This window comes from Myxine glutinosa, chromosome 1 (genome assembly GCF_964187855.1).
Source record: "Myxine glutinosa chromosome 1, kmMyxGlut1.1, whole genome shotgun sequence".
NCBI lineage: Eukaryota > Metazoa > Chordata > Myxini > Myxiniformes > Myxinidae > Myxine > Myxine glutinosa.
The window spans coordinates 52,405,679-52,420,781 of NC_136261.1; the positions used below are offsets into that span (position 1 = coordinate 52,405,679).

General features: G+C 46.5%; 1 protein-coding gene across 1 annotated transcript in view; it reads right to left on the reverse strand.

The window, feature by feature from the left end:
* USP24 (ubiquitin specific peptidase 24) overlaps nucleotides 1-15,103 on the reverse strand; it is a 251,269-nt gene that overhangs the window by 169,755 nt on the left and 66,411 nt on the right. The window contains exons 15-20 of the mRNA XM_078771659.1: nucleotides 8,189-8,350; nucleotides 8,011-8,094; nucleotides 7,682-7,831; nucleotides 3,169-3,300; nucleotides 2,801-2,912; nucleotides 2,593-2,669 (exon numbers count right to left, since the gene is read on the reverse strand). Coding sequence (XP_078627785.1) covers nucleotides 2,593-2,669; nucleotides 2,801-2,912; nucleotides 3,169-3,300; nucleotides 7,682-7,831; nucleotides 8,011-8,094; nucleotides 8,189-8,350 — 717 coding nt within the window. The remainder of the gene's footprint in view (nucleotides 1-2,592; nucleotides 2,670-2,800; nucleotides 2,913-3,168; nucleotides 3,301-7,681; nucleotides 7,832-8,010; nucleotides 8,095-8,188; nucleotides 8,351-15,103) is intronic.

The window sequence follows — 15,103 nt, forward strand, 5'->3', positions numbered from 1 at the left end:
GTCAGAACATCTGCACTGAGTCTGGGAGGTCGCTGGCTCAATTCTGACCCTGGCTCAGTCATATCAAAGACTTTTAAAATGGTATGTATTACTTCCTTGCAGGACACAGCATTTGAAGGAAAGAGCACAGATAACCCCTTCACCGCCATGGGTAGACCCCGCTGACTACAGAAAGGCAAGTGGCATCACAAGATGGTGTCACCGGCAATCAGAATGCACTGACCGGAGGTTACGTCACTTCCCCCCAAGGTCACCAGCTATTTTTGTGAAGTCACGCTCTGTGTTGCCTGGTCTCTTTGCCTACATGTATTAGCATGGTTTATTTGCATGGTTCTTCGATGAGCCTTAGACTCTGTAAAGAAAATGCTAACTAGAGCGAAGTCGATGGTGTGCCATTGCAAATCCCCATGCTTCCCACGTAAAGCAAAGTTGAAAGATGGCATAAAGCTCCTCCTGCAATGACCCAATATCACATTTTGAGTTAAAAATATATATAAATATATATACCCGTTTTGACAGCTTGAGGCCGAGCTAAGTGTGAGGCAGGAGCACCAGCCCAGAGGGGAGAGCAATATTCCATTGATCTGTGGATGAAAGCCTTATATGTGGTGAGGAGCTCAGGTGTGCCAAGGAAGGACTTCGCACGATGGAGGATGCCCAGTCGGCAACTGGCTTTGGAGGCCAGCTTGGAAATGTGGTTTTCACAGGAAAGATCATGGCAGATTCTGAGACCCATGAGCTTGAGTGACAGAACTTCTTGGAGAGGATTGTTGAGAAAGTAGATCGGAGGATTTTGTCCAGGTCTGCAGAGAGTGAGGAGGCTGCAGACTGCCGATCTGAGGGATGATGTATGGAGCGGCAGAGAGTGGACTCATCAGCAAAAAGATAGAGAGGATTTTCCAGAGAGTCGGAGAGATCATTGATAAAGACCAGAAAAAGCACAGGGCCCAGAACACTGCCTTGGGAAACTCCAGCCTGAACAGGAAGAGGAGATGAGAGAAATCCATTCAGGGCCACACGTTGACTACGACCAAAGAGGAAGTCCGCAAGCTATGCGTGGAGATTTCCACGGATACCATAGGAGGAGAGTATGGTGAGCAGAGCGTGGTGCCAGACCGTATCGAAGGCACGTGATATGTCAAGGGGGACAGCTCTAATTTCCTGTTTGGCATCAAGGACCTCTATTCATTGTTGAGACAGCAGAAGCAGCATGTCCAGAGTAGAGTGACCTGGTCTGAAACCAAATTGATGATCAGAGATCAAGCCATTTGAGAAGAGGAAGGATTTGATATCCGAAGCAATGATGGATTCCATGACTTTGCTGATAATTGGGAGAAGGCTGATTGGTCTGTAGTTGGTAGGATCTGTTTTTGCACCTTTTTGTGTAAAGCGGTGATGTTGGCTGATTTCCAAGCTGATGGCAGATGATCTTGAGCAAAAGAGAGGGTGAAGAGAACAGAGAGAGGGAGTGAAAGAGCGGCAGAGCAGGATTTTAAGACCCGTGGGCTGATGCCGTCAGGTCCAGTTGCAGAATCAGAGTCGAGGATTGACAGGAACTTCTCCACCTTGTCAGGAGAGAAGGGCACAGAGTCCAGGAGCAGCTAGGTACGTTGGGTACAGAGAGAGACGGATTTGGGACACAATATTTTGAGGCAAACACAGAGTTGAGGCATTCAGCTTTTTCACATGCGGAGTCAGCTGTGTAGCCATTTGAGGTAAGGGAGGGGATGGAGGGGGAACAAACACCAGAAACGGATTTGACAAGACGCCACCAAGAATAATTCTTCCTCTATGTGCAATCGGGATGACATTCCATCCATTTTTTCCAATTTCCTAGACAAACTAATTCTAAATTGCAGGTTTGCGCTCCAGATTAATGTTCTATCAGTGTTTAAAATATAACATTCAATTGAAATGAAGGAGTTCCTCTATCATAGACTGGTGGTGGTTCACATGCAGCCCTTTGGCTACTTTGTTTGCATCATTTTCTGGAGGCATAGCTGTGCCGCTGATGCAGTGCCCCCTATTACCAGTAAGCTGGCACTCATTTTGCCGACCTTGGAAAGATGACAGGTGTGTCAACCCACCTGGATTAATTTCAACGGCACGATCGTGGCTCAAACTCAGGACCCTAAGATCTGAAGCCAGCCACTTTATCTGTTAAGCGAACACCGGGCTGTGATCATAGACTGACGCATGTAGACAGACAGACAGGCAGACAGACAGTGAACAAATGGTTTCTACTACCACCACCAACCCCGCTTTTCGCTTTGCACACATGGGGTAATTAACAGTCATAATAATGAAAATTGGGAAATTCAGCAAAGATGTCCAAATCTGACTGGAAGGAGGACACATTACCAAAAACAATTTGAGAACATTTTTCTTTTCATGGTTTTCTTGTTTCAAGAAAACTATTCTTATTTGAAAGAAAATAGTTTCTTATATTTTCTTATTTTAAGAAAAATATTTTCTTACTGAGAAATTATTTTTAGCAGTGCAACAAATCCAAGAAATAGGAATACAAGGACAAACCATGAGGCTGAATGAAAATGACCACAACAGCTAACACATAGAACTTTAATCCTTTACCAACTGTGCGCCTTGCTTCTTGAGCTGCTGCTCACTCAAATTCACAGCTTCGAACAAGGCCTTGAACAGGTTGAACCCTAAACAACAGAAGGGAGCAAGTAGTGAGGAGAAAATGCAAACACAAATTTTAATTGAGAGACGCTGGAAATGTGCTAAGTGCAATGGAAGTTCACAGGTAAGGAATACATGAGAGATTTCAGGTGCGCACCACTCAGCAAAAGTTGTGAGGGATAGAGTTCCAAAACGTGCTTGTGGAAAAGTTGCTTCTGGGTTTCACTGTCCAAGTCACCCAAGCCTCGACTGAACCAATCAAAGCACAGCTGTGAGCAAAACAAAGTACATTACTAAACATCAAATTTATGCTATGAATGCAATTTACCAAAATAATTTCTCATGAGTAAAATGAATTATTTACTCAATCATCCTTAAACAGGCAAGTTAACGCACGGTCAGTTTCATGCATGTGGGGTCTCATTATACATGATCGTTTTCAAGTTAGCATGAACCAATAACTGACATATTACCAAAATACATTCAAAGGCATATTTCATATCTCATGTGAATGCAAAGAGTGACCTGTCTATCAAGATCGCAGGCCATGGGATTGGAAACCAATGTCTCCCAGAGCAATTGAGCACGAGGTAGTGGCAGGTACAAGGAGGCCTCAACCAGAAAGAATGCGAGGAAGGCAAGGTGTGCTTCCAGGTACTGAGGGAAAACAAGAAAGAAAGAGGGGTAGCTGCACTAGAAGGAAATGAAATAGAGAAATACAAGTACACACGACAAATTTTTAAACTAGAAAGGCACTTGGTACAGCACATACATCCACCAGGCTATACGGTTTACGTTTTGGATCCGACTAATAGGCCGGATCTACATCCAGACCTTAACCAAAATCTAATCAGCTTGTTCTTGTCATCTACCTAACATATCCCCCAACTTTTGTCATAACCCATCCATAAGTTCTTGAAATATCGTGCTGCGTATCATTTTTTGCCCTATCTTTTAATTATGAAGAATCGCTTTAAAATTAAACTGGAATGGCGCTCTTCGACGTCAACCGATATGCCTCTGCCCACATTTTTACATCGTTATACATACTTGTACCAAGTTTGATTAAAATCCATTCAGCTGTTCTCAATATCACATTTTTACCTGACATAACCTCTGTCTGACCTTTGATGCAGAAGTCTTATCAGTTAATCTTTGCACCGTGTGTATATCTATATTATAATAGCCGTAGATGATTCTGTCTGTCTGTCTGTCTATCTGTTGGGTGTCTGTCCGGGGTGTGGCTTACTCGGTTTGCAGAGTAGCTCCACCCATAGCTCCACCCATTCTGGGAGTGGCTATAAACAAATATCCACCATTTTATTAACTCGCATAGCTTTGAGTCCTGTTTTGTAGGCCCGTGGTGTCCTTGCTCTCCCCCAGTTTTATTTCAAATCAAATTCGATAAATCATTTCATTTTTCACAGTCGCTAACATAGTTTTAGACTCGGTTGAAAAAAAACGGGAAGAAAATCCGATGAAAGTTGCCGTTTATAGAACGAAATGAATTCTCAAAGGCCTGTAACTTCAAGGCCATTGAGTCTCTCTCACGCCTTTATCTCCAATCTAACTCACCATATGATTTCATTTTTATCGATGGTTTTACTTTTAGACTCGGTGTCAGCAATAATTGAGAACAATCCACACACGCGGGAAAATGCAGAGATATATTTTTTTAAATCGCGTCATGGTGTATCATACACCGCCCAACATGACACCGCCGGCAATGTGTCGATATATATAAAAAATTCGCTTTTGCTTTTCCGTTATGATATATTACTATTTCGTTTGATGATAGTCGTCACAAAAACGTCAACAATGATGCCGACATATATTTCTTCGTTTTTATTTCATTCAACATATTAGCCGGAAGTAAAATATGTTTCAGGAAATTACCGAGAGATATTTCTTCGTTTTTTTTATTAGTTATGTGCGCATACACTTTAAATAGGTTTATTTGAAATCTTTAATTTTCCACAAACATTCCACACACGCGGGAAAATGCAGAGATATATTTTTTAAAATCGCGTCATGGTGTATCATACACCGCCCAACATGACACCGACGGCAATGTGTCGATATCTATTTTAAATTCGATATATCATTTCATTTTTCACAGTCGCTAACATAGTTTTAGACTCGGTTGAAAAAAAACGAGAAGAAAATCCGATGAAAGTTGCCGTTTATAGAACGAAATGAATTCTCAAATGCCTGTAACTTCAAGGCCATTGAGTCTCTCTCACGCCTTTATCTCCAATCTAACTCACCATATGATTTCATTTTTATCGATGGTTTTAGAGTCGGTGTCAGCAATAATTGAGAACATTCCACACACGCGGGAAAATGCAGATATATTTTTTTAAATCGCGTCATGGTGTATCATACACCGCCTAACATGACACCGACGGCAACGTGTCGATACATATTAAAAATTCGATATATCATTTCATTTTTCACAGTCGCTAACATAGTTTTCGACTCGGTTGAAAAAAAACGGGAGGAAATCCAATGAAAGTTGCCGTTTATAGAACGAAATGAATTCTCAAACGCCTGTAACTTCAACTTCAAGGCCATTGAGTCTCTCTCACGCCTTTATCTCCAATCTAACTCACCATATGATTTCATTTTTATCGATGGTTTTGGACTCGGTGTCAGCAATAATTGAGAACATTCCACACACGCGGGAAAATGCAGAGATATATTTTTAAAAATCGCGTCATGGTGTATCATACACCGCCCAACATGACACCGACGGCAACGTGTCGATATATATTAAAAATTCGCTTTTGCTTTTCCGTTAAGATATATTACTTTTTCGTTTGATGACAGTCGTCACAAAAACGTCAACAATGATGCCGACATATATTTCTTCGTTTTTATTTAATTCAACATTATTAGCCGGAAGTAAAATATGTTTCAGGAAATTACCGAGAGATATTTCTTCGTTTTTTAAAATTAGTTATGTGCGAATACACTTTAAATAGGTTTATTTGAAATCTTTAATTTTCCACAATATAATTTACTTGCCATTTATCATTTGATGATTACGAGACAAATTCCTCTTGAGGATCGTGACAATTCATGCGCTGCGTGGAAACTTCTATTTCCAAAATGAATGAGACGATCGATGAAGAACGCAGACTTGAACAGGATGCAGCAAGAAAACGAATGAGACGGGCGAACGAGTCCATCGACGAACGTCAATGCAAACTTGCGGGGTCACCCGTGGGAATCCCACGGGTGACCCCGCTAGTATATATATATATTGTTGTGGGAATAAAGGATAACCCCCCCTCGTAGGTAGTTGCACCACAACATGTAGCCTCGCTTTAGTTTAGTTATTTCTTATTAAATGTAAGCATAGTCCTTTCCTGTGTTAGTATGCGTTGAGCAGGCCAGTAAGTGTGGTGGTTCACATGGAGGTGGTAGGCCTCAATTGGGCTACAATGCCATGTGCTATGCCTAGAACAAGTCTGGCAGGCCCGAAGGAGGAGCTGCAAGGGGAGTGGCCGGTAAGCGGCGAGCAGCCAATCGTAGCTCAAGGGGAGTGGCTAACAACGGCAGTGAGGGGAGGGGCTTGGAACATTCGGCTAAGACTGGGGGGCGGGGCTATAAAACCCTGCCCCGGGCCCCCCACCGCAGTGCAGCAGTGACCAAGTGCCCCAGAGCTGAGTGAGAGGTGTGGTTGCCAGTCCCTCAGTCAAAGTCACCCAGTGAGTCAGAGTCGAGAAGAGAGGAGAGGAGCGTTGTGAGTGGAACGTTGTGAGAGCGTTGTGAGAGAGTGGTTCGTTGAGAGAGAGAGAGAGTCGCTGCGAGGAGATCAAGGCTGTGTGTGCACGAACTCTCCCTGTGCCCTGCGCTCTGCGGCTTGTTAATCGCGCTTGCGAGGACGATCCCTCCCGGGGCCACAGACGCACGATCTCCCTGCCTGAGCTCCCCGCACACGTTCCGCGAACACCTTGAGGGACACGCCCGGCGAGCTGACCGGAGCGAACGGTGCCAAGGCGTGTTTGGAGCGCGTCCTTTTCCTTCCTTATTTTCCCCGCGTGAGTGAGTGGGCCCTTTGTCCGGGGATAAGTTAAGACCGATTAAGTATCTGCTCTGTGTCTCTTTGCCTGATTGTCTGTATAAATTGTAAATAATAATAAACCTGTGTTCTTCCTTCCATTTGGCCGTCCCCGTCATTTCGTCCATTGGCTTCGCATTGCCCGAATGAAACCGCTCAATCGGGTTCAATAAGGATTAACGGCACGAGTCACGTGACACGTAAACCGCTCGGGCGTATCCGACTAGCGTGGCTCGTGTGAGGTCCAGTCCCCATTCTCGTGGCAGCGTGTGTATCGAAGGTACTTAGGGAATCGACCAGATACCCTTCCGCACGCTCGCTACGGGGGTGGCGGCTGGAATTGCTTAGCAATCCGCCCTCCACGAGTGCAAAGTGGGGAGCGGCCTTGTGGACTCGAAGCTCGAGGGGGAAAAGGGTTTAACCCCCCTCTGTAAGTCGATGGGCTCGAGAAATCCACAACAATATATAACCTCCGTCCACCTTAGGTGGCGGAGGTATTCATTAAGATACTGTGGAAGTATTCACAAAGACTACTTTTGGTCTTAGCGATTTAAATTGGTATGTTTTAAATCAAGAAGTGACCTCCCATTTTTTTTTTTATCATAATGATTTAGTCCACACTAGGATTCTGTAAACTAAATTACTATGCCCACTCTTTACATGATAGAGCCACATACAAGAATGGCAGAGTTTGATCCTCGCCCCTTTCTTGGATATCGTGCATGTCCTTTTGTCCCTTCTCATTACATCCATTTCCTTCAAACACCCTTTCACTTTTCTTTGACCGCATTTCCAACTCCCCAACCCTCCTATATCCCTCCCCTTTCATTTCATACAGCAATCAAAATACCTTGTATAGCATTTACACAAATGTTATCCACCCTCACACTCTGTAAATGACCTGTCCTATCTAACCGACCTGTTCTTGTTCACCTGATTCCCAATCAACCTGTCCCCTCCATACAGCAATACCTCCTCATGAGTGAATCGTCCATCGACTATGACATGACGGTTCAGTTTGCCAGGGGCAGCTGATTTCACAGCAGCCTTGTGGCTGTTCACAAGGCTGTTTGTAAGTAATGACACAACATCGTTCGCTGCCTTTAACTCCTGCAGCACGCTCTGCACACACAAAAACAAGAACAGCTTGGATATAATTAACCATTGAGCATACTTGCAGGTTAAATCATACAAATAACAGTTTTAATTCAGGAAAGGAAACGCATGTTATGTAAAACAAACGTTTTCAAATTCGAGGTCGCAAGATGTGTCTAGTGGCAAACAGCTGAGTAAAACCCCACCTTGTCTTGCTTATGATAGCCATTCTTGGAGATGGAGCGAGTCATCTGCAGGAGATGTCTCAGAGCAGGAACCACAAAGGCACCCTGAGAAAGGAAGTGCACACATAATCAGCAGCTAAAATGAGAGTAGATTGTATTACCAGTGATAAAGTGAATGCAGATTCACAGCTTTTCTCACCAATTTCACATCCTGCATACACTCAAAGGCATAGCACCGAATGAGTGTATCTGGTTGTGGATACGAATCAGACAGCACCCCAAAATGTTCCGACAGTGCCCGTTCAATCAGATCAGGAGAAAGAAGCTCTCCATGTGCCACAGACCAAAGCACTTGCAGCACCTGTCATAATCCGGAAGAAAAAACAGGTACAGGTGTTGTTGCAGAAACAAGCACGATCCAGTTATCAGTATGAATAAATATCTCAGTGGGGGACTGGTGGTTATTTCCCCACGGTTTCTGAGAAGACTCTAAAATAAATTATCCGAATTTGAGGTGAAAACCTCCTTTTCGGCCTCTTATAGGGGGCAGATCCGAATAGGGAGTATAACTCCATGAGACCTTACTGTTCTAATGTATCTTACTATAATTCGCCAAATGTTTGTCCGTCTGTCTGTCTGTCTGTCCGTCGGTCGGTCGGTTCGAAGGTACCGCAAAAACGGCTGAACCGATCGCAACGATATTTTGGGTGGGTAATCCTGGGAACTCCTGGAGTAAAATGGGGTATATTGTCTTTCCAATTTCAGCTTTGGACTCCAGCATTTTCAGGTTTAGACTGCCGCATAACGTTATTTTCCCGGGTGCCGCACAAACGGCTGCACCGATCGCTGCACGGCTGCACCGATCGGACTCGGTGACCTCAGACAAAGACCTTTTATAAGGACATGGGTTGAATCCCTGCTTGAGAGAATGCCAACCCTCTCCCTGCCATCACGGTCGTCTCTCCAACTCACAATCCCACGAAATATGCGGAAAGGATGACCCAAAACTAATTATCTTCTTTTTGATTCGTATAAAATCATCATTAAAAGTAAATAATGACCTCGGCCAAAGTTCAAACAACGTGAGTTTAATCTCTGCATGAGAGAATTCCACATAGCTATTTGGGCGGTGTATACGCTAACAGATCGCTGTCTCCATCGATCTTGCCAAAGCCGTAACACCTATCGGCTTAAAATCCTTTTAACTGTTGACTTGGTAGTTTTTGCAATGAAGGAAACATTAACAATGTTGTTAAAAGTTTATTTTGTGATTAATTTGTGATTGGAGTTATGTTGTTTGGAAAACAATGAAAAAAGAGATATCGAGTTCAAGTAAATGACGACATGCCATGATGGTTTCTACTTTCTGAACGTAAACTTCGCAGATCACCATAAGCAGATTCGCCACGGACCCACGATCGATGTTTCTACATGTGAATGTACCCGTTTGTTTAAGAACGGGTACGTTTTTCATGGAAGTCCTTCACAAACTTGCTGTCCATGTCTAACGTGCGACTGAGGGTGCTACAGGAATGTGGAATTTATTGGTTTCATGCTTTAGCATTCGCCGTATCTGCATTGCCTGTTTGCTTCTGGCCTCCCACCCGTGCATAGCACGGGTATCTCACTAGTTGTACCAAATTTGGTCCATAAATAGGTCATGTAGTTTGTCAGGAAAATATGTTTTAGTGAATATGAGAGATTTGGGGAGGGAACCCAAGGGCCCCTTTCCAGTGCAGATACAGCCATGAGGGGCATAACTTACGGTTAGGGCATGGTAACGATGATTTTTGTTGAAGATTTTTTGAATGAAATACCAATATTTGTGGCAAAACCTCCCTTCAACCACTTTTATAGGGAGCGCATCCGGATGGGGAGCACAACCACATGAGACCTTGCTGTCCTGATGTATCGCACCAAATTTGGTCCATATCGGTCAGGTAGTTTGTGAGGAGAAAATGTTTTAGTCAAATGTTAACGGACGTACGTACGGCCGGACACTGAGACCCTGTCTACGGGGTTATTTCAGAGAAAAAACCGAAAAATGAATCTGTTTGCAGATGTTAACACTGGGTCAAACATCCCATTTAACCTATCAAAAGTAAACAGGGCAAAACAACCTGTCAAACCTGTGTCTGTACACAACTCAAATTGTGCATCATTTGTATAATTGCTGCACAAAACGGGTGCTCTAGCGAACCGTGGTACTGCCCTACGTAACTGCAGTCATGGAGTGGTTACATAGAAAATCTAAGAGGATGCTGCAATCACAACAATAAGGTCCAAAATCAATTAAAACCCGAAAAAAGGAAGTTTATTGGTTATTCGGGCAATGGGAATTGACTATATCTCCAGTTAAGAAAATATCTGGCTTGGAGAAAAATCCTGATGTGGACTGATAAAACTAAGAATGTCGTTCACCCTCAATCTATCTATAATTCCAGTAATCTCTGTGTGTCTGTGTGTCTGTGTGTCTGTGTGTCTGTGTGTCTGTGTGTTTGTCTGTGACCGCTGTTTCTCGACAACCACGGGTCCGATATACTTGAAACTTGCCAGGTATATTGCTGGGGACCCGAGGATGTGCCTTTTCAAGGTTTGAAATTAATCGGACAAGTACTTACCGAGCTATGGCGATTTAGCCGTTCGCCGTTCGCTTTGGCGTTGCGAATGGACCAAACCATTGCATGTAAATAGAGGGGGGGGTTCTGTGGTCGTTGCGAATGGACCAAACCATTCATGTAAATAGAGGGGGGGGGGTTCTGTGGTTAGCCGCTCGCCGTTCGCTTTGGCGTTGCGAATGGACCAAACCATTGCATGTAAATAGAGGGGGGGGTTCTGTGGTCGTTGCGAATGGACCAAACCATTCATGTAAATAGAGGGGGGGGGGTTCTGTGGTCGTTACTGCCACGTGGTTTCAAAGTTTTTTTTTGTTGTTGTTTGCACGCATGTTTTTTTGCACCCACGTACGGGCACGCCCTAGGATGTTTACACACACACACCCCTACACAAATTTTTTTTTTTTTTTTTTTTTGGCAAGGAACGGGCACCCACGTACGGGCACGTCCTAGCTTATATATAGTACGGGCATGCCCTAGTAATTTGCAATTCAAGTCAATGGCACAAGGTACATCTGTTTTTCAACAGTAACCAAGGCTAATGGAAGAGCCTGTAAATGTATTACTAAATGGACAAGGATAAATACGAAACAGTACAACTGTATATACCAACAATAATAATAATCAATCTACTATACCTATATTAAAAGTCATGCCCGTCTAATCCGGTTGCCCAGGTTTGAATCCAGTGAGCCGCTGAGCGATCACGTCAGTCTCCTGCCTTAGAGACTTCCAGCCAGATATTCGCGTCCAAAGGACACGTTAATGTGCAGATTCAATTCCCTGCGCCAGGCGAGTGCCATGCCGTACCGAGGGCAATCAAGAGATGGATCCGCAACGATCCGAGAGTGGTCATAAGCGGTGGATTGTTTCCGGGCCTCAGTGTAAACGTTGGCCACCCGTAGAGCCTCCGCAAACGTTAGGTCAGCTGTCTCCAGGAGCCTGAGTCTCAGATCTGTTGAGCTGATTCCGGAGACGAAAGCGTCTCGGACAAGATCGTCCTGGACTTGCTCGTGTGTCCGTACCTCTTGAGTACTGTCCGCGAGGAGGTGCCGCAGCTCCTGAGCGAAGCGGTCGATCGACTCGGTGGGCTGTTGACGTCGCGTGGCGAGCAGATGCCGGTTGTACACCACGCTCCGCTTCTTAATGTAGAGTCGCTTTAGCTCTTCCACGGCGGCATCGTACGTCGTACATCGAACGATGCTCCTGTAAACGTTGTGGTCGACTTTGGTCTGTAGCACAGACAGCTTCGTTTCAGCGGTGGGTACAGCATCCTGGGCGCCGAACTGGTTCTCCAACGTTTTGAGCCAGTGAGCGAACACCAAGCCCGACTCCTCAGCTTGTGGGTCGGAGCCGAGTATCGGTACGTTGATCATCTTGTGTCCCGCCATTTCCGTAGATCTTAATTGAGATTAAGTGTTGTGAAAATCAACCAGATCCACAACTTGTCCAATAGGTAGGTTTAATCTCAATTAGATCTTTGACATCATCCTGTAAAATACAATCATGCAATAGATATCAGGATCTTGGTATCATACTGAGCAGACCGATAATAATAGACAAAGCAAGCGAGTCTAGCATATATGTGCGAGTCTAGCATATACGTACCATTCAAGACTACATGTAAAGTAAACGTCACAGGTGTGGCTCCGCGTCGCGGACGTCCCAGGTTTTATAGACGCCCTTCAGTGGCTGAAGCAAGTAACTCTCCTGGGTTCAACTTTGGTATAATTTCACTACATTCTCCCCGCCGTTAGAACTATACTGCCGCTAGGCAGATCGCAAGCGTGCGTCAGCATTAATTGATTAGGGTACGTCATTCCATGTCAGTCGGTCCACCCATAGCGGTCGGGGCGGCGAACTACCCTGCCAGCCCGCGTCCGGAAACTACCGGGTGCGGCGTCCCCAAGCCCGGAGTCCCCGTCGGAGTAGCCGCTGGAGGCAGGTGTCGGAGGGGGAACCTCAGAGCCTTCAGGCAGGGGTGTAGGTGACGAGAGGGGTGACGGCAAAGGTTCCATAGAGGAAGCTTCGGTAGAGTCCATAGACTCGTAGATCGGTTCGTCGATATCCCTATAAGGGTCGATGACCCCACAAGGGGCGAGATGGCATACGGAGACAGTGGACTCGCGTCCATCTGCCGTCAGCACACGAGCATGCTCGGGATTAGCCTGGAGTACCTGCACCTTATCCACAAAGGGGTCGTACTTGCTCGTGCGCACCGCTCGTTTGAGATAAGCCGGCCCCGGCTCAGCGAGCCAGCTGGGTAAAGATCGGATACTACCCGAGCTTCTAGGGTGGTGGAACAGTCGCTCGTGAGGAGTCTGGTTGGTGGCCGTACATAGGAGAGCCCGGATCGAGTTTAGAGCCGTAGGTAGCGACCAAGCCCATTTATCGAGACCCCGGCCGAGGGTCCGGAGGCTTAGAGTGACGGCCCTCCATATAATCCCATTGAAGCGTTCGATCTGCCCATTCGTCTGGGGTCTGTACTGTGTGGTGTAACTCGAAGCAACATTATTTTGGAGCAAATAACCCCTCACCTCCTGCGACAGGAACACCGCACCCCGATCGGTATGCACGTAGGCCGGATACTCAAACATAGAAAACAAATTCTGCAGGCACCGTATGACCGTGGCAGCCGTCATATCCCCGCACGTATAAGCAAAGGGGAATCGCGAGTACTCATCAACGATAGTGAGCAGATAACGAGAGTTGCTCGACACCGGCAGCGGTCCTTTGAAATCCATTGCCAATCTCTCCCACGGTCTAGTAGCCCTAACCAGCGACCCCATGGGAGGGTTGTAAAAACGCGGTTTGAGTTCCGCACATATAGCGCAGTCACGGCAGATCCGGCGGATGTCCTCAACCGAGTACGGCAGATTACTACTACGCACAAAATGAGCGAAACGCGTCACCCCCGGATGACACATAGTGTCGTGCAGAGTGCGCAGTCCCTCCAAAGTTACGATCCCCGCGCACGTAGCCGGCCTCGATAAGGCGTCGGCGACCAGGTTATCCTTCCCCGGGCGGTATTTGATGGTGTAGCAGAAGTCGGCGAGTTCGATACGCCAGCGAGTGATTTTCTCATTCTTAATACGTTGAGCATGCAAGGTGTCGTACATGAACGCAATGCTTTGTTGGTCCGTGATGATTTGGAAGCATCGCCCGAGTAAGTACGGTCGCCACCGCCGAATCGACTCGACGATCGCGTACGTTTCCTTTTCGACAGACGAATGCCTCCGCTCAGCGGAGGTGAGAGTCCGCGAAAAGAAAGCCACCGGGCGCTCCCCTTGGGAGAGAGTCGCCGCTATCGCATGATCCGAGGCATCACTTTCTATGACGAAAGATTCGCTCTCGTCGATTGTCGCCACAGCGGCGCCAGCGATGTCGGCCTTAAGGCCCCCGAAGGCCGCCAAGGCGGCCGGGCTCATGGGGAACATGTCGCAGGCCACGAGGGGGCGGAGATTCGCGGAGAAATTTTGCACCCACTTCGAATAGTGGGCGAACAGCCCGAGAGCACGCTTCAGCGAAGCTCGATCGCCGGGCGGGGCCATATCGAGCAAAGGTCGCAGACGCTCCTTATCCGGAGAGACAGAGCCATGGGTCACGGTGTACCCCAGAAGATCTATCGTGCGTTGAGAGTAACGACACTTAGCCTCATTCATGGTTAGGCGATACCTATGCGCGACCTCGAGGAAGCGCCTCAGATTAGCATCGTGATGCTCCTGGTCATACCCACAAACCATAAGATTGTCCAGATAGACGAAGACATCTGTCAAGTTCTCCTTAGTAACAAGGTCGTCCATAGCCCTCTGAAAACAGGCGACCCCGTTCGTTACCCCAAAAGGTAATCGGGTGAACTGGTATAACCTTTGACCCGATTCAAAGGCGGTGTAGATGCGATCAGCCCTAGAGATGGGGATCTGATGATACGCACTACGCAGATCGAGAGTGCTGTAGACGGAGTACTGGGCCACCAGTCGTACTAGCGCGTCCATCCCCGGTCAGGGGTAGGCGTCCAGCTGTGTAAAGCGATTAACCGTCTGTGAGTAGTCGATTACCATGCGCCGGCGATGGGCCTCACTTCGCACCACTAAGACCTGGGCCCGCCACGGCGACCGGCTAGGTTCGATAACACCGTCCTTTAAGAGTTGGGCCGTTTCTTCCGCAATGAATTGCGCGTCCGCTCGTGAGTAGCGCCGCGATTTTACTGCTACAGGAGCGCAGTCAATGGTCAGGTTGGGGAACAGCGAAAGAGGCTCAATTTCCATTTTCGCTAGTGCACACACAGCAAGCGTGTCCGTCCCACCGAATTCAATTTCCAAACGTCCATGTCGCTTAAGGAAATTGTGTCCTAACAGGATGTCGGCACATAAGGCAGGCAAGACCATGAGATGTACATCGGAAAACATGCGTCCCTTTATCACAAGTTTTAATCGACATTCCCCCTTCGTGCTGAGCCGAAGTCCCTGGGAGGCCATGAAGATCCGTCGTGTAGTCCC